Source organism: Mauremys reevesii, linkage group 1 (genome assembly GCF_016161935.1).
Source record: "Mauremys reevesii isolate NIE-2019 linkage group 1, ASM1616193v1, whole genome shotgun sequence".
NCBI lineage: Eukaryota > Metazoa > Chordata > Testudines > Geoemydidae > Mauremys > Mauremys reevesii.
Window position 1 is genome coordinate 221918065 of NC_052623.1, and position 19290 is coordinate 221937354.

The 19290-nt window shown below is 47.2% G+C and overlaps 2 protein-coding genes across 5 annotated transcripts in view; both read right to left on the reverse strand.

The window, feature by feature from the left end:
• Window positions 1–401: 401 nt before the first annotated feature.
• On the reverse strand, window positions 402–13170 carry LOC120404086 (antigen WC1.1-like). 4 transcript variants are annotated; one of them, XM_039536099.1, is made up of 9 exons: window positions 12945–13170; window positions 12544–12858; window positions 12123–12158; window positions 10438–10575; window positions 4598–4690; window positions 3021–3104; window positions 2254–2343; window positions 1686–1838; window positions 402–745 (listed from the first exon to the last, which is right to left on the reverse strand). In XM_039536099.1, exons 1-9 carry the CDS (start codon window positions 13075–13077, stop codon window positions 621–623), a joined length of 1167 nt encoding a protein of 388 aa, XP_039392033.1. In that variant the 5' UTR covers window positions 13078–13170; the 3' UTR covers window positions 402–620. The 4 variants fall into 4 exon arrangements, with proteins under 4 accessions (XP_039392033.1, XP_039392029.1, XP_039392039.1 ...); XM_039536095.1 differs by having other exon boundaries at window positions 3006–3104; XM_039536105.1 differs by lacking the exon at window positions 10438–10575 and having other exon boundaries at window positions 3006–3104.
• A 943-nt stretch (window positions 13171–14113) lies between these two features.
• Window positions 14114–19290, reverse strand: part of LOC120371254 (scavenger receptor cysteine-rich type 1 protein M130-like) — a 58399-nt gene continuing 53222 nt past the window's right edge. Inside the window, exons 6-8 of the mRNA XM_039486876.1 lie at window positions 18041–18355; window positions 14724–15038; window positions 14114–14211 (exon numbers count right to left, since the gene is read on the reverse strand). Of these exons, the coding sequence (XP_039342810.1) occupies window positions 14114–14211; window positions 14724–15038; window positions 18041–18355 (728 nt within the window). The remainder of the gene's footprint in view (window positions 14212–14723; window positions 15039–18040; window positions 18356–19290) is intronic.

Consider the following 19290-nt stretch of genomic DNA (forward strand, 5'->3'; position numbering starts at 1 on the left):
TGGGAGCTGGGTGTCTGGGTGCTGGATATAGGAGACCTAATGAGCTGGTTTTGGTTAAAGTCTGTAGCTTTGGAGACGTGGACCAGACCTGGATCTGTGTTGTTGCAGACTAGCGTGTCTGGCTCAACAAGGCAGGGTTCTGGAGTCCCAAGCTGGCAGGGAAAATGGGCTCAGAGGTAATCTCAGCACATCAGGTGACAGTCGCAAGGGGGTCTCTGTGACCAAACCCATCACATCAGTATCCATTTCTCTCCCTGCTGGTAAACATAGAGCCACCCAACACACTTCATGAGAGAAACATCAGGCCTGGAACAGATCTTCAAAAAGGGTTTAATAAGAAAAAGCAAAAATTCACAATGAAGAAATGTTAGGAACAAAAAAGCAGGGAAGTTCAAGACTGTTGGATCAATGGGAACTGAGAGGGGAAATCACAGCCCCTGTCTCAGTCACACTTATTTCTTGCATTTAAACAAAATTGAAATTAAAAAGCTAATTGAAGTAGTTCCCAGGCAAGGATTGTCTCCAATACTCCTGTGGCCCAATGAGCATTTGGAACAGGAAGAGTCTAACCATACAGCATTTACATCCTCATGGGATATTTGATCTGAACCAAGGCATTCTTATATTGATGTCCCAGTGATGCAATCATCAACGTCATCATAACCTGGGTCATGAGGAGCTGGGGCCAGAACGTCACTCTCAGCCCCAGAGGCCCCTTCACTTCTTCGTGAGTGCAGACTCCAGTCTAAAAATAGCAAGGAGGTCACATTACAGTCAATGTATCCATTCTCTACCCATGTGAACTCACATAATGGATGGGCAACATACAGTATGGGCTGTGAATCAGCCCCCGCCCACAGTTTCCCTGAGTGGGCCTCTGACAAGTTTAATCCATTATCTCTCTCTGTTTTTCAAAGGAAACATGTGGGAGCAGATTCTCTCTGTGCTGAGACCTCCCTGGTGCAGAAGTGTGGGGATGGCAGTGAGCAGACAACTCCCTGATAGGCCACTGGGAGCTGCTGTAACTCCTGACAGCTAATATATTCCCTAAGGGACCACACATCAGCAGAGACCTGGCAGTTGGAGCTGGGTGGGGACCCTAGCTCATGGGACTTGCCTGGACATCACAGATCTCACCTGCCCACACAATGCTCATTCGCACATTATTCCCATCAAGACCAAAGAAATGCACATTTCATCCCAACCCAGTTTCCCCTGAGGTGCAAAGTGGCAGCTCAGTCATTGGCTCCAGCTCTGATCCTATGCTAACAGGGACATTTACATACTGAAGAGTGATTTCAAACCTGATGCCAGGCCACTAACTAACCGCACTCCAGGGACCTGCTCTTCCCATTACCACCCAGGGCACTTGTTTGGGGAAAGGGACTTTGGCCCCGATCCTGCCAATGGACTCTTGTAACTTTGATGATTTGGACAATTCCACTGAAGTCAGCAAGATTATTCATGTGAGTAAAGTGACAGATGGGATCTAATATTTGTAGGGTCACGGACCTTAATAGGAAATCTTCTTTATTTCTTGATTTAAGTCCATTTAACTCTGTTTAGTAGAGGTCAGGGTGGGGATACAGCTGGGAGTTTACCAATAACTCTATTTCAGTGCAGTGACAGTGACCTCTACTGGCCTGTAAAGGCTCTTCCAGGTGAGCTGTCCACACACCGCTCACCTGTCTGTGAATCCCAGTTCCTGACACTTCCCCCATGGACCCCAGTGACTTCCTGGGCACTTGGTCCAGAACCAGGGTCATCTTCAGGGTCAGAAATTTCTCTAGCATCATCATAACCATCCCCTGGGTCATCTCCAGGCAGGGCAGGGACCTCTGAAATAAAGATGTGAATTAATGGAAATGAGAAGAGGCTTTTCACTGAATAGAGAAATAAGCTACCTGCCAGGTGTGGCAAACGAGGGAATTATGTGTGTTATTTCTTATGAATGCCACATACACCCCAGTTAAGCTGTTTGATGTTATCCTGCCAGACTGCACAGAGAAAATCAAAGGAGGCTATTGGCGGGGAAGCAAACAGGAAACAGAAAACTAACAAAGACATGGTTCCTTAAGGGCATGATGGGAGCTGTTAATTGTGGAATGCATCTCCCTGGCTCCAGCCAGGCTAGTCTGAGTTAATTCTTCCCAGCCCTGAGCTCAGGATCAAAGGGCAGACTAGGGAATGAAGGGGGTGGAGCAGCAATAGCCAAGGGGTAATGTGGTTTCTGGAGCGGGATTCACTGTTCACCTCGACTGTCTGGAGTCTGGGGGACATCGTTCAAGGCAGGCTTCTCCATGTTATCATAATCCAACTGAGACCCCTCTGGGGAAGCGCCCTCTGGAACAGCAAAAAACACACTCAGCTTCCCCTGAACACACCCATTTCCCCAGCAGGTTTTAGTTCCCCATTAAAGGCCTGTTGTCTTGGAGTTTGGACTCTTCATCATAGAGTCTGTAGGGGAAGTCACAGGGTGACCCAGGAGAAAAGAGAGAGTCATGGACATTCTGTGAAGCAATAATTGTGCCACCTTCATTTCCTCAAAAATAACAATGGCCCAGCCCTGCCCCACAGCATCCAATAGCAACTTTGTTATGCCCTTCAATGAGATCAGGATCTATGCTGGTATTGAGCTAACCCTGGACCCGTTGGGAGATAGTAGCTGCCACACCAGAGCTAACCATTGTGAATTCAACTGAACTCTATAAAGACACAGAGTCCTGACTTTATATGGGCTGGATCATGAATTGGGCTATATGCTGAGGAGGCAGGGGGCTAAGATCATGGGGCACAGATCAGGGGTTGTATAGTGATACACGTATAGTGACACGTGTCAACTGTGGAAGTCAGATTCTTTCATACTGTGTGAATATTTCTCTGCCCGGTTCCCTGTAGCTCCTCCCCGGGGGAGAGCACCGTCAACCACACACAGAAATGATCACAATTTGTTCACATTTCCATTAAGAGTTGGACAGAAATCATTTATGTGTCTCTGTACCCACCTCCACCCCTGTTACCTTGTTCTGATCCACGATCATTTTCCCCCTCGCTGTCCCCAGTGTAATACTGCAGCTTCATCACTGAGTCATCTGAATAGGAGACTGGAGAGATGGTAAATGGGATGTTATCACATTGAGAGCAGCGAACCTGGCTGATGGGCAATGCATCCAGCTCCTGGTCTCAGTTTAGATGGTCAGATTTATGGTCTCAGTATATTGTTCCTTCAAGAGAAGATGCTGAATTCACAGCAACTGAGTGGTGAGAGGCTGTCACAGATTTTCCAAGATAAATATCCATTTTTTATGGTAAATGTGACTTTCGGGTGGATAAAATCAGACTGGGAAGATGCTGGGAACAGCCATATTGACCTCATGAGGTGAGGCAGAGACTGAGTGAGCTTTTACCATGGGACCCAGTCCTGTGGGTTTCATTTGAATCCTTCTCATTAACTGCGGACCGTATTTCGAGTCACGCTTAGGGTAGGTCTACACTTACCTGCCGGGTCGATGGGCGGCGTTCGACTTCTCGGAGTTCGAACTATCGCGTCTAATCTAGACGCGATAGTTCGAACTCTGGACGCGCTCCCGTCGACTCCGGAACTCCACCACCGCGAACGGCGGTGGCGGAGTCGATGGGGGAGCCGCGGCGTCTGGACGGGTGAGTAGCCCGAACTAAGGTACTTCGACTTCAGCTACGCTATTCGCGTAGCTGAAGTCGCGTACCTTAGTTCGACCCCCCCCCTTAGTGTAGACCAGGCCTCAAGGTGTAAGAATCTGTTTAGAGGAGGAATGTTTATCTTCTCCTCCTTAATGTTGCTACTTCATGTCCTGATCCAGCAGAAAATTATGGCTGAGGCTGCTGGTCCAGACCTCATGAGGTGAGGCAGGGACTGAGTGAGCCTTTTACCATGGGACCCAGTCCTGTGGGTTTCATTTGAATCCTGCTCATTAACTGCGGAGTGTATTTCGAGTCACACTCAGGGTGTAGGAATCTGTTTAGAGAGGAATGTTTATCTTCTCCTCCTGAATGTTGCTACTTCATGGCCTGATCCAGCAGAAAATTATGGCTGAGGCTGCTGGTCCAGACCTCCTCAGCCACGGACATGACTCCCATTTTGTTATGCAAGACACTCCCCATCCCCTGCCTTGTTGCCAGATTAGGCCACGCCCCTCCCAGGATCAGAGTCTGTGACCAACCCCCATCATTAGTAGAGAGGACAATGTGCATCTCAGCCTCAGAGAGACGCACTGACCATGCTCAGAGTGCCCCACAATGTGCTAAACTGAGAGCAGCATCTTCCCAGCTGGTTGACATTCAGTCAAAAGGACGTGAACAGTCATTTTCCTGACCCATAACTAATTGCCTCCTAAGGCTGCAGGATGTACAGATCAGACCAACTCAGAATGCATAGTGTGTTAGGGAGGAAACTCATTCATCTCAGTCCAGTAACTGGCTGGTCTCTTCACATACCCAGCATCTGCAGCCATCCAGGACTCAGAGGCTTGAAAGCTGCAGAGATTTAGCTCTAGGTCAGAGCTTTAGAATGCAGAGTGCATTAGAGATTTTCTCCCTGATAGGAATGACACACACAGACCTGAGCCATCAAACACCTGCTTCTTTCTCATCAGGTTATAATCAATCTCCTCGTACACGGCCTCAGATAAAGGGTCCAAGGATCTTCTGGAGCCTAAAAACAAAGGGCAGGGTTTGCACAGGATCAGAGAAGCTAGGGATGGGAAACCCTATGAGATCATCCAGCCCCTCCCCCTGGGCCCAGTGCAGGACCGGTCCCTACAAAACATTCCCACTGCTCTGTCCAGTTAAGATTTCAGCATTGAAGGTGACAGGGACCACGTCACCTGTCATGTTTGTTCCATTGGCTATTTCACTGTCATTAAGTTTATCTTAATATTCAGCCTTAATGGTCCCTACATACATTTATCCTATTACTCCTAGTACCATGCAAAATCATTCCTCTCCTATTCTGGTGCTCCCACCTATGGGCAAAATAGTACTTGTATATGTACTGCCTAGAGACTGTGGGGAATAATTAGCTAATATTTGTGCAGTGCTTTAAAAATGGAAAGTACTATCTATATATCTTTTTAGGTGACAAATCTGAGGCACTGTCCTAGATTGAGGTGTCATTAGAGGAAATTTTGGAACAAATTGTTGAACTAAATAGTAATAAGTCACCAGGACCAGATAATATTCATCCAAGAGTCTGAAAGAACTCAAATATGAAATTACAGAACTACTAACTGTGGTATGTAACCTATCATTTAAATCAGTTTCTGTACCAGATGGCTGGAGGATAGCTAAAGTGATGACAATTTTTAAAAAAGGCTCAAGAAGTGATCCCAGCAATTACAGGCCATAATCCAAATTTACAGAACCAGGCAAATTAGTTTAAACTATAGTCAAACCAGAATGATCAGATATATAGATGAACACGATTTGTTGGGGAAGAGTAAACATGGTTTTTGTAAAGAAAAATCATGCCTTAACAATCTACTAGTATTCTCTGAGAGGGTCAACAAGCATGTGGACAAGGGAGATTCAGTGGATATAGTGTACTTAGATTTTCAGAAAGCCTTTGACAAGGTCCCTCACCAAAGACTGTTAAGAAAAGTAAGCTGTCACGGGATAAGGGGGAAGATCCTCTCATGGATCAAAAACTGGTTAAAAGGTAGGAATCAAAGGGAAGAAATAAATGGTCAGTTTTCAGAATGGAGAGAGGTAAATAGTGGTGACTCCCAGGGATCTGTACGGGGACCAGTGCTGATCAACATATTAATAAATGCTCTGGAACAAGGAGTAAACAATGAGGTGGCAAAATTTCCAGATGATACAAAACTACTCGAGATAGTTAAGTGCAAAGCAGAATGCGAAAAATACAATGGGGTCTCACAAAACTGGGTGACTGGGCAACAAAATGGCAGATGAAATTCAGTGTTGATAAACACAAAGTAATGCACATTGGAAAGCATAATCCCAACTATACATATAAAATGATGGGGTCTAAGTTAGCTGTTACCACTCAAGAAAGAGGAATACCATCAACCAATACCCCGACAAGACCAAGAACCCGGGCACTATGGAACCCCTCACTCAGATGCTGGTAGGAAGTAACCCAAATAAACTGGACTTTGGTCCCGTTTCACTGTCAAAACCCGAGTCCACATATTTTAGCTGGATCCCTGCTGACTCAGTGGAACAGTCCGTCACTGTTAGGGACCTGGAATAGGACACAATGAAGTAGGGTGCACCAAGGTCCCCCCATCTTCTGCTGCCAACCTCATTCTTGGGGTGGCAGCCTCCCCATCTTAGGCCAAGAGGTCTGCTGTCTGCCAGAGCCAGGACATCAAACCTGCCTGTTTGGTGCTCTGCCCTGCCTGAGGGCCTGAACTCCTAGACTGTTTGGTGCTCCCTGCTATTCCCCACCCAAACAGCTAGAGCCCCAGACTGTGTGTTTGCTGGCTGCCTTAGCCAAGAGGCTTAGGCAATGCCTGCTCCCCACTCTGTCCCACCCAGAGGGCCAGAGCTTCCCTGATAGACCATTAACTGCTGGCTGCCCCAGCCAGGATGCTGTGGACTAAAAATTGCTTATACTCCACCCCGCCTGGAGGGCCAGAGCCCTAGACTCCTGACTGACAGCAGCCCTGACAGGAGGCTGTGAGATCTAGACTGCTTACAGATCATCCCAGCCAGTGGGACCCGAGCCTGAGTGCTGCTGCCTGACACAGTGAGAAGCAGTGGGCTCCCTCCCCACTTGAGAGCAAGGGACCACTGCATTTCCCCTTTGTATTATTTCTCTGTTGCCCCCACTCATCTCAGGTCCTCCCAATTTACTGTCATCTGGACTGGCTACAAAGCTTCCCTGCAGGAGAGGTACACACCAGATGTGTTCACCATAAGATACCTTAATACTCTGCCAAGTGTGGCTGAAGTTAGCTCAACAAGGTGTGTTACACACACAGTGCCACCTAGTGGGTGAACAATATAATACAGTTTAGCCTTCCATTACGTCTCCCCTTTTGAGTTCTACATTCCTACCATTTACAAAATTTACGTTATCATGGTATCTTTGTAGTTTTCCACAGATCAATCTATTAAGTATCTCTTGTTAGTATATAGGCCTGTCTCCTAGCCTAGGATAAAATTTTGGGTCCGACTTTTGATACCTTTATATTCTCCTTACTAATATGTTTGAATAAAGAATGAAAACACTGTGGCTTGCTTCCAGATGGGCTTTATAGCACAATGAAAAGAAATAAGGAAAAGAGTTAAAGTGTTGCTGGGTATGGTGGGAGTTTAATATACAAGCGTGCATTTGAAGACTGCCTCGACCCTTAGCTCAAGGCAAGGTCAAGCAACCAGATGGGAGGGGCAAGAGGGGTCATGGGGAAGCATAAGAAACACTAAAAAGCCAGAGAAAAAGGTGACCCTGGCCAAAACCTAACCTTACTCCTTACCCCTCCCATGGGGTACAAAAGAGGTGGTACCAAAGTCCCCATACTCATGATCCTCCAAAACGGAACATGACCATAAATTGTAAGGGGTGGGACCAAAGCCGTGCACTATAGGTATAATTAAGCCTGCTAAGAAAAAGAAGGTGGGAAAAAGGACAGGGAAATCTCTGTGGCATACAGAGCTATGGATATGCTAGCTTGATTAACCCCAATAAACATTGCATTGCTGCACTTGGATTATGGTCTTCTGCTTTCTGTTTGTGTGATAAGAACCAAGAGGAGGCAAGGGAAAAAGCCCTAACATCTGTCAGTGGTACTAGTTTTCTAATTACCCAACCCAAACAAGTAACAACTTGGTCATCTGGCTTTCCATCAGTTGCAATGACTGCCTGAGGCCTGTTTGGAATCTCTGAGTTTTCTTCCTCTTGTTTTGCATCTGCCATCTGTAGAGTTTGCTCTGTTGATTTTTCTTTCTGAGGTACACTGTATGCTCCAGCATTTTATCTTGAGTTTATTTGTACTGGGTCTCCTTTCAAATATCCCTCTTTCAAGTTCTGCTTTTCTCATTAGACCCATCATGGCTGCCACACTGAGGTGGAGAACATTGTTGGCCTTTGATCCTTTGATCACATGCACTCAATGAGAAGTTTTTGTCTTTGAAAGATATTTCTGTGTTGAACTGTCCCATGCAATTCAGAATGCCTCCAGGTCTAGTCAGAGCTGTGTAAGGTGACTTCAGCTCTAGGAGGGGTTGAAAGTGATTGTAAGGCACGTCTGAGATGACTGTTACATCAGCTCCCAAGTTAATTTCAAAGTCAATAGTGTTTCTCTGAATGATCAGTTTCACTCTCCAGACAGGCTCTGTATCACACATGTGATAGATCCCAGAAACAATTTTGCAAATTTGACACCATCAGCTCAGGATTAGACTGTGAACGGCTAGCCATCTAGAATCATAGAATGATAGAATCATAGAATCTCAGGGTTAGAAGGGACCTCAGGAGGTCATCTAGTCCAACCCCCTGATCAAAGCAGGACCAATTCCCAACTAAATCATCCCAGCCAGGGCTTTGTCAAGCCTGACCTTAAAAACCTCTAAGGAAGGAGATTCCACCACCTCCCTAGGTAACCCATTCCAGTGCTTCACCACCCTCCTAGTGAAAAATTTTTCCTAATATCCAACTTAAACCTCCCCCACTTTAACTTGAGACCATTACTCCTTGTTCTGTCATCAGGTACCAATGAGAACAGTCTAGATCCATCCTCTTTGGAACCCCCTTTCAGGTAGTTGAAAGCAGCTATCAAATCCCCCCTCATTTTTCTCTTCTGCAGACTAAACAATCGCAGTTCCCTCAGCCTCCTAATCATTTTTGTTGCTCTCCGCTGGACACTTTCCAATTTTTCCACATTCTTCTTGTAGCGTGGGGCCCAAAGCTGGACACAGTACTCCAGATGAGGCCTCACCAATGTCCAATGGAGGGGAATGATCACATCCCTCAATCTGCTGGCAATGCCCCTACTTATACAGCCCAAAATGCCATTAGTCTTCTTGGCAACAAGGGCACACTGTTGACTTATATCGAGCTTCTCGTCCACTGTAACCCCTAGGTCTTTTTCTGCAGAACTGCTTCCTAGCCATTTGCAGTTCCTCCTCCCTTGGTGTTCACACCTCAGCTGATAGAAGAGGGCCTCATCCTCCCTGATTGAACTAACCTCGTTATCTCTAGACTGATTCTTGCCTGCATATTTATAACTGCCTCTGGAAATTTCCACTACATGCATCTGATGAAGTGAATATTCACCCACGAAAGCTTATTCTCCAGTAAGTCTGTTAGTCTATAAGGTGCCACAGGACTTTTTGTCATTTTTTACAGATCCAGACTAAAGCAGCTACCCCCTGATATCTGAAATATTCGTAATTCGGAACAAAATGTTACAGTTGTTCTTTCAAAACGTTGCAACTGACCATTGACTTAATACAGCTTTGAAATTTTACTATTCAGAAGAAAAATGCTCCTTTTAACCATCTTAATTTAAATGAAACAAACAGAAACAGTTTCCTTATTTTGTCTAATCTTTTTTTAACCTTTCCCTTTAATTGTTTTAGTTGTTTACATTTAAGACAGTATTGTACAGTATTTGTTTTTGTTATTTTGGGGGCGGGGAAGGTGGAGGTGTCTCTGGTGCTGCCTGGTTGTGTACTTCCAGTTCCAAATGAGATGCGTGGTTCACTGGTCAGTTCTGTAACTCTGAGCTTCCAGTATGTAAAGTATGCATCAAACATAGCCAGAACCCTTTCATAGTCATCTTTGTGACTGTCCTCAGGAAAATCAAAGGATTTAAAGAAATGCTCTACTTGCTTCCAAAGAGCATGAACTAAACACCATACCTCAGTTTCCTTATGGAGTTTTATAGCAATTTGAAATCTTGCAAAATGCTGCTTCTAGTCCGTCAATTGTGAAGGTCTGTCAAAGCTGAAGTTCTCTGTGGCAATGAAGAGGGAGATGTTGATGTAATCCTGCACCCTGTGTTGCTTTTTTTTTTTCCTGTCTGCAACCTTCATTGCTGCTTCTTCTGTCTGCAACTTCTGTTGCTCTCTTCCTTCTGTTTTCTTCTCCTCTGGCACTGCTTAACTTCGGGCACCATGTCACATACACCTTGTACATGGTAGGTGGCAGGGCTGCTATTAGCAGGTCAGCTTTCTGTACCAGATATGAACTGGCTACAGAGCTTCTTTCCCAGAGAAATACTCACCAGATGTGTTCACAATAAGATCCCTTAATGCTCTGCCAGGCGTGGCTGAGGTTAGCTAAAATAAATTGTTACATGCAATGCCACTTTGTGGCCAAAGAGTATAATACAACTTAACCTTCCATTACACTTCCAACGCCCCACCCCCTTAGGCACAGCTCCCCCTGCTATTTCAGAGGCATTTCACACAGTGACAACAATCAACACCCACCTCTGTACTGTGCCCTGGCACTTCGCACCTGTGCACCCAGAATGATTAAGACCAGGCAGAGCAGGGCCCCCAGGATAATGCAGATGATCACGGGCACCGTGACTCTCCCACTGTCGGTCAGAGGGCGGCGCGGGGGAGCTGGATGAAAATGAACATGCAACAGGGAGAGATTATCCTGTGAGGGTCGTGGGGGGAGGGGGGGAAGGCAGGGAGCTCCCCAGTCACTCGTTGCATGGTAACGGGCTAGGACACAGTCTGTGCGCCATGGGGGCAGCTCACAGGCTGCTGTTAAATCATGGGCTGGAGCCCATGCTGTTAAATCATGGGCTGGAGCCAGCAGACAGGCATCATCAGGCTCAGCAGGTCCTGAAGCTCCCACCCAGGTGTCATTTGCCCCTAGATTTCACAGGCCATATGTAAGGGGACTGTTGGCCCCTTACTAAAACTCAGTGGGGTGTTTCGGTAGGCTAGCTCCCAGTACCGGAAGGAAGGGGAAGGTTCAATGGGAAATAAGGACCCTGAGGCTGACAGTCCCCAGGAACAATGGGGAGAAGCCAGTGCTCCAGGACAGCCCAACTGACAGGATGCGGGCAGGTTAATCAGGGACAGAGTGGGGCTGAGCTAATGAGCGAGCAGGGGCCGAGCTAATCTGGGAAGCAGAGCCGCGCCAGCCAGAGAGAACCAGAGAAGCAGCCCAGGGGAGCAGAGTCACAGAATCAGCCCACAGGGGAGACCTGTGCTGGGACGGGAGCTATATCAACCAGATCCAGAGAGGCCAGAAAAGCAGCCCACGGATCTGGAGGCAGAGTAGCAGCAGCAGCGCTGAGGCAGAGTGGAGCTGGAACTGGGGCTGGAGCAGTCCAGAGCCAGGCACAATGAGCAGCTGAGGAGAGCGAGGGGGACCCTGGGCAGAGGGCCCAGCACAGGGAGATGCCTCCAGCCAAGAGGCCTTGCAAGCCAGACTTGGAGGGGGATCCTAACCCTGACAGGGCAGGAGCAATGCTGGGAAGAAGGGTCCTGCCACTTAAAACATGAGGGCATGTGGCCACCATCAGAGCAAGTGTCTGACCTGCAGCATCCCTGCAGCACAGCCAGGGCCTGAGAAGGAGGCCTGGGATGTGTGAGGAACAGATTGTGAACTGCTCTGACATTCCAGAGATACTGGTTGTGATGTCCCTGTGCCACAGAGCGGGCTGACGTGTTTTCCTTTAACCTTTCCCATTTTTCCTTTTTTTTTAAAAAGTTGATTGCTATTTAATAAATTGCATTGGCTTTGAACTGTATTTAATGATCAGTGGGTCAGGGAAGCATCCAGTGTAGAGAGGGCCCCTGAGAGTGGGGACACCTTAGTCCCTGCCCTAAATGACCACAACAGGGTTGGGGGTCAATCCTGGGCCCAACCTTGTTGGATTTATGATGACTGTGCCACAAAGGAGAGTGGAAGGGGAGCGCTTGAGGTCAGGCAGGCCTCTGGGTAAAGGAAGTGGGAGTGAGAACTCAGATTCCTTCATTAGCCCACTTCACCGGGGTACTGCATAAGCCAGGAAAGTTGCCCACAATAGTGGGACCATTCCCCTGCTTACACATGGAAAGGAGCTTCTCCCTTAGGCTGCAGCTTGCAGCTCATCCTCTGTGACCCAGCACTAGGGAAATTTAACTCTTGATGGGAGCAGAGGATGTATTACCTGTTCTACTCAGTGATGCTGTCGTCTCCGTCACACCTGCAAATGGAAAGGGAGAAGAGTTGGAGTCTGGAGCGAGGGGGAAGTGACGTATTTGTCACCGGGTAGCGTCCCTCAGAGGTCCTGGGGATCACCAGACGTCACTTCTACAAACTCCCTCAGAGCAGCACAGGGTCTGTATGTTAGTGATTTAGGGCCCATGTCCCCCTGTGGGTCTGTGATGGTTGGGGGGTTATATGGGCTGATGTTTGCGCCAATCTGACCCCACAAAAGTTCCACCACACAGCATCCATGATGCTCTTGCACACAGGAGATAGGAGAACCTGGTCTGTGACCAAGAGTGGCGGGGTGGGGGTCGGGCAATTGAACTCATCCTCCTTCCGGAAAATTACAGCATGTAGCAGAAACATCTCCTGTCACTCACCTGAGCAATTCACTCCAACATCTTCCTTATGACCACAGTTGCTCTCACCCCAGGGCTTGGCAGGACAGTCCCAGAGAGATGACTCTGTCCCTCTGCAATTCAACGATTCTACCCAGATGGGACCAGTCCCCTCACCGAATGCAGCCTCGCCTGGGACTGGTACAGCAGATCCACAGCCCAGTTGTTTACACACAACTTTGGCATCTGCCATGTCCCAGGAGTCATCACAAACTGTTCCCCAGGAGCCTCGGTACCAAACCTCCACTCTCCCCAAGCATCTGTCCTCTCCTCCCACGACACGTAACTTCTCCTGGTCTGGAAATGCAGAAACCTCACATGTTACTGGGACAGCTGGGAAAGTCCTTAGGGACCAAGAATGAGACACAGAGAAGCAGAAATACCTGTGCAGCTTGTAGAGTTTGGGCATTCACCAAACAGGGTCTGAGGTGGTTTCTCTTTTTTTCCTATGGAGAGAAAATGATGAACTGAATGGACCGAGAAGAATTCGTGATGTAGGAGAGAGTATCTGTACATTAAACCCCTAAATTTCAGCAATTTTATAAACTTAAATCTAAAATCTAGTTTGTTTCAGAGCTAACGGATTTATTACTCAGAGGATTCTGTGGCTGTTGGAATCTTTATGCAGCTCCCTGCTGGTGTGTGCGTTTGGGGTTATCTGAGTCTGTTCCATCCACTCTGTGTACAGCTGCTTCTGGCCCTGCTTGAAGGTAAACAGATTTGTCAGCTGAAACTCACCCACATTATTGTGGGGATCCAGAGACAAGAAATGGTGGTATTACAATTGAGACCGAAATGGGACTTTAGGTTTGAAACAAACTCTCACTTACATGCACAGACACAGACACTTTTTGGGAATTCTGATCCTGACCCAGATTTCACAGCCTGGGGGTCAGGAAGCAGGGGCTGCAGCAGAGCTAGTCTTGAGGCAGCCTAACAAGCACAGCGGCCTGTAGTCCCCTGCCTGATTTGTCAAACCGCCTAATTGGTGGGAAGGGTCAGCAGTCCAGCTCCTGAATCAAGCATCATTCAGCAACTGCTCAATGCATTTCCCACAGCTAGGATACCTCATTTCCCTGTCTTGTTCCCAGCCTTGCTCTTGCCTTGACTCCAGACTTACCCCTTGCCTTGCTCCAGACAACCTGGTCCTGACACTGAGCCCCGATTCCTGACTTTTGCCTTCATCTCTGGCATCTGGCTCTGACCCTTGCCTCCAATTTCTGGCTACCAGTGCTCTAACCACTGGGCACAACTCCTGCTTCAACCACTCAGCTTAACTATCCATGTCCTGGTCACTGACACTGGGCCCATCTCTGATTGTTCATACCAAAAGTACAGCCACAGAGATTCCCAAAAGACACTCACTAATGGGAGGCATTTGTGGTGGCGCTGGAACAATTTTTACAGTTGGGGGCTGAGTGCCAGTGGTGCCCAAACTTTTTAACTTGCCCCCCTTACCCATGCCCACACCCCCTCTCCCCCGAGTTGGGAGCAGGACTGGGCTGAGGCTCTTGGGGGGGACATGGATGGGGTAAGGGGACTGATGCTGGGGTCATAGCTGGGAGTGGGAGCAGAGCCCTGCTTGTGGGGCCAGCAGCAGGACCCCATGTGCGGGACCAGTAACGGAGAGCGGGGCCAGCAGCTGGGACCCTGCACAAAAACTGGGGGTGCTGAAGCACCCCTCACACCCCCCGTTCCCCTGCCTATGGGCATTTGTGGGGTCTCACTGATTGCATTGTGTAACACACAGCTTGTATAAATAACTCCATGTTTGTTTTCCAGGGGCTATATTCTCATTCCTAGAATGGATTATGAAACTTTTATTTCACTAGGAGGGTGGTGAAGCACTGGAATGGGTTATCTAGGGAGGTGATGGAATCTCCACCCTTAGAGGTTTTTAAGGTCAGGCTTGACAAAGCCCTGGATGGGATGATTTAGATGGGGATTGGTCCTGCTTTGAGCAGGGGGTTGGACTAGATGACCTCCTGAGGTCCCTTCCAACCCTAATCTTCTATGATTATATGATATGTCTGTCACTGCTGCGAATGTAAGACTGTCTATACTGAAAAGTAAATACATTCACAATTTCTATCACACCCTTTCAATGACTTAAACATGTAGCGGATGTGAGCATGCGTGTGCACAGAGAGTTTCAGAATTACCACTGCAAGAAATATGGGTCTCTTCTGCGCGGTTATTACAAGACTGCTGTTTCCACATGTCTGATGGGCACTGCCAGATGGAGCTGTGCTGCTCACTGCATGCAACATGGTCCAGCCACGTGGGACCAGAACCTTCTCCATATGCAAAGTCTCCTGCAAGCTGCCCTCTGTCCCCACAATTCAACTGCTTGCAGACAATTGTTGCGGTGACTGCAGGCATCCCATTGTAGCAAACACTGCCCCACGTCCCATTGTAGAAAACCTCCAGCCGCCCAGCACAGTCACTGTCGCTCACCAGCCTCAGATCTGTGAATTCTAGAAGGAAATGCACAAAAAGGGAATTTAAATCTTTGATTCTGAAATGACCTAGTGTGAAGAGTAAAATCCCAGCGATTGCTAACGATCCTGTGCATCATTCTGCAGGAGCAAATGTCAGAGAGAATCACATAAAGTGGTCACCTCTGAAAAGTCACCAGTTCCCAGCAGTTACACACACCGATACCTGCAATACAGCAGTGACGGCCCTCCCAACACAAGAAAAATGCTGCGATATCTCCAATACTCCTGGGTGGGAACATATGGGAAATGGTGACTGTCTAATCACGACCCCAGTAGGTAGGTAGAAGAGTAGAGTGACCATATTTTCTTTAAAAGGGAAAAGCAAACACCCCACGGGGGGCCCAAGCCCAAGGCCTCCCTTCCTCTCGCCCCCCTCCCCCACACGAGGCCAGCCTAAGCCCACCCTGCCTGCCTGCCCCCACAGGAACAGCCTGAGGTTCCCCTAACCTCTCTGCATGTGGGCCGGCCTGAGCCCCCCTGCCACCCATTAGTGTCAGGCCAGCCCCAGACCCCCTTCTTACCTCCCGTGCACAGGCCGGCCCAAGACCCCTGCTGTCCTCTCGCGTGGGGCTGGCCCAGCCAAAGCTGCTGTCCTGAGTCCTCCCTCCAGCATGGGACTGGTGTTTCCACTCGCCCCACCCCCGCATGTTCCTCCACATCCCGCTAGGGGTCGTATCCCACTTCTTTCACAAAACTGTGCATTTGTCCAATTTGCTCTTGCCGACTCATGATCAAGAAGAAGTGGGACCGCTTAAAACTTTGAACGGAGTGGAGATTAGGGATAATCTTGGAATGGCACAATATCTGAACGAATATTTTGCCTCGGTCTTCAATGAGGCTAATGAAGGGCTAAGGAATAGTGATACAGGGACCGATGGGAATGAGGATATGGGGGTAGACATTATGGTATCGGAGGTGAAAGCCAAACTTGAACAGCTTAACGGAAGTAAATCGGGGGGCCCGGATAATCTTCATCCTAGAATATTAAGGGAACTAGCGAGTGATATTGCTAGCCCGTTAGCGATGATTTTTAATAAATCTCTAAATTCGGGGATTGTACCGTTGGACTGGAGATTAGCTAATGTAGTTCCTATATTCAAGAAGGGGAAAAAAAGTGACCCGGGTAACTACAGGCCTGTTAGTTTAACATCTGTAGTATGCAAAGTCATGGAAAAAATTTTAAAAGAGAGAGTGGTTACGGAGCAGGAGGCCGATGGCAACTGGGATAGTTTACAGCATGGATTTACGAAAGGTAGATCGTGCCAAACCAACCTGATCTCCTTCTTTGAGAAAGTAACAGACTTTTTAGACAAGGGAAATGCAGTGGATCTAATATATCTAGATTTCAGTAAGGCGTTTGATACGGTACCGCATGAGGAATTACTGGTTAAATTGGAAAGGATGGGGATTGAAATGAAAATCCAGAGGTGGATAAGGAGCTGGTTAAAGGGGAGACTGCAGAGGGTAGTATTGAAGGGGGAACTGTCAGGTTGGAGGGGGGTCACTAGTGGAGTTCCTCAAGGTTCGGTTTTGGGTCCAATTTTATTCAATCTATTTATTGCTGACCTGGGAACCAAGAGTAGGAGTGGGCTGATAAAGTTTGTGGACGACACCAAGTTGGGAGGTATTGCCAATTCGGAAAAGGATCGGGATATCCTCCAGGGAGATTTGGATGACTTTGTAAGCTGGAGTATTAGTAACAGGATGAAATTCAATAGTGAGAAGTGTAAGGTTATGCATTTAGGGATGACTAACAAGAATTTTAGATATAAGCTGAGTACGCACCAGTTGCAAGTAACGGAGGAGGAGAAGGACCTAGGAGTCCTGGTTGATCGTAGGATGACCATGAGCAGGCAATGTGATGTGGCCGTTAAGAAAGCAAATGCGGTATTGGGATGCATTAGGCGAGGTATTTCTAGTAGGGATAAGGAAGTGCTAGTCCCGTTATATAAGGCGTTGGTGAGACCTCATTTGGAGTATTGTGTGCAGTTTTGGTCTCCCATGTTTAAGAAGGATGAATTCAAACTGGAACAGGTACAAAGAAGGGCCACTAGAATGGTCCGAGGAATGGAAGGCCTGTCATATGAAAGGAGACTTGAGGAGCTCGGTTTGTTTTCCTTAACCAAAAGAAGGATAAGAGGAGATATGATTACACTCTTTAAATATATCAGAGGGATAAATACCAGGGAAGGAGAGGAATTATTTCAGCTCAGTGCTAATGTGGACACGAGGACAAACGGATATAAATTGTCAGTTAGGAAATTTAGGCTAGAAATTAGACGAAGGTTTCTAACTATCAGGGGAGTGCAATACTGGAACAGCCTACCGAGGGAAACAGTGGGGGCGAAGGACCTCCATGACTTTAAGACTAAGCTAGATAAGTTTATGGAGGAGATGGTATGATAGGATACCGGGCTTAGTCAATAGGTTAATTAAGTGCCACACTGGTAAATAGTACAATCGGTCAATGATATGTTATTCTTAACCTTTTTCCAGAGGGTATGGCTGGAGAGTCTTGCCCGCATGCTCGGGGTTCAGCTGACCGCCATATTTGGGGTCAGGAAGGAATTTTCCTCCAGGGTAGATTGGCTGTGGCCCTGGAGGTTTTTCGCCTTCCTCCGAAGCATGGGGCAGGGGTCGCTTGCTAATGGAGTGGGGAGATCGGCTAATGTGGCCTGCATCTTGCAGGAGGTCAGACTAGATGATCATATTGGTCCCTTCTGATCTATGATTCTATGATTCTATGATTCTATGATCACTTGGCAAGAGCAAACGGGACAAATGCCCTGTTTTGCCAAAACAGTAGGGATGGCCATGGCAGGCTTAAAAAAGGGACTGTCCCGGCCAAAACTGGATGTATGGGCACCCTATAGAAAAGAGACAGTGAGGTAAAGGCTCTATCATTCTAAGTTCTCTCCTCAATTGTCTGCCCCCCCTCCCCATTAATTCCCCTGGTAACCAGCATTCCTGGACCAGACCTGAGCAGAGAACTCCAGCATCCTCTTTGTGTCTGCAGTTGTGCTGGCCCCAGCCCCTGGAAGGACACGCCCAGAGATCGGATTCATTCCCAGAGCAGTTCACATCATCCAGCCAGATCTGCCCAGATCCTTCCCCATAATGAGCAGAGACAGTTGCATTGATGGCATGTCCACATCCCAGTTGTTTGCAGACGACATTGGAGTCTGACAGATCCCAGAAATCATCACAGACTGTCCCCCAGCTGCCATTGTAATAAATCTCCACTCTCCCGGCACAGCGACCTGTCCCATTCACCAGTCTGATCCGCCTGCTCCCTGCAGGGATAGATCCCAGCTTTTAATGTGCAATATGAGGATAATTAAACAGCTTCCATGTAATCAATTATGATGCTACAATGGCTGAGATATTGAAATGCTTTTAAAAGTCTGTCTTTAAGAAGAAACACAGAAAAGAAGAGAAGCTGAGTAAGGAAACAAGGAATACTTTTTACAGAGCATTATTGATAAACAGCATGTGAGTGAAAGGGCCTAATTCTGAATTCCTTACTCATCAGAGCAATCCTTAAGGGACTTGTCACATGGGTCAGAGCTTCTTTGTGAGACGAAGGCTTAGCAGAGTCAGCCCATACTTGAAATCTTGAATATTTTCAAACAACTCTTAAATGATAAGCAGCAAAGTGTTCAATGAATTATTAGGCAATTAATTTACCCAAAACCAAATATTCTTTTCAATTGTTACTGAATGTGGAGGGTGTGACACTGGCTGACCAGGTCATGCTAGAGTGTATTTAGATCAGTTCACTCGTGTAGATCAAAGTAATGGTTAGATGTAGAAAGGTGTATTCAGATGTTTAAACTTTATGAAAACTAGTGGAATGTTACTGGTATTGTTTTCGCTTATCTATTCATGTCATAATGTAATGCCAAACATGTACATGGTAAATACACTTGTAGCGAAATAACACATATTACACATCAAATAAATTTTGTGAAATGCTTAGGATTTAAGGACTTTAACAGAAAATGCTAATTTCAAAGCAAATGGCCATTATGCATAAGGTTGGAGGTCAAAAATCTAAGTGCATTTCTCACTCCCTGTCATCAAAGGGAAAGCCCATATGGGTAGACCGTCAGCTTGTTTTCTGGGAGAAGAAGATATAAATAAGGATTCAAAGAAAGATCCTGTATCTCTAGGCTGTTTGGATTCTAACAGAGAAGAATAACTGAATGAGAAGACAGAGATCCACAGA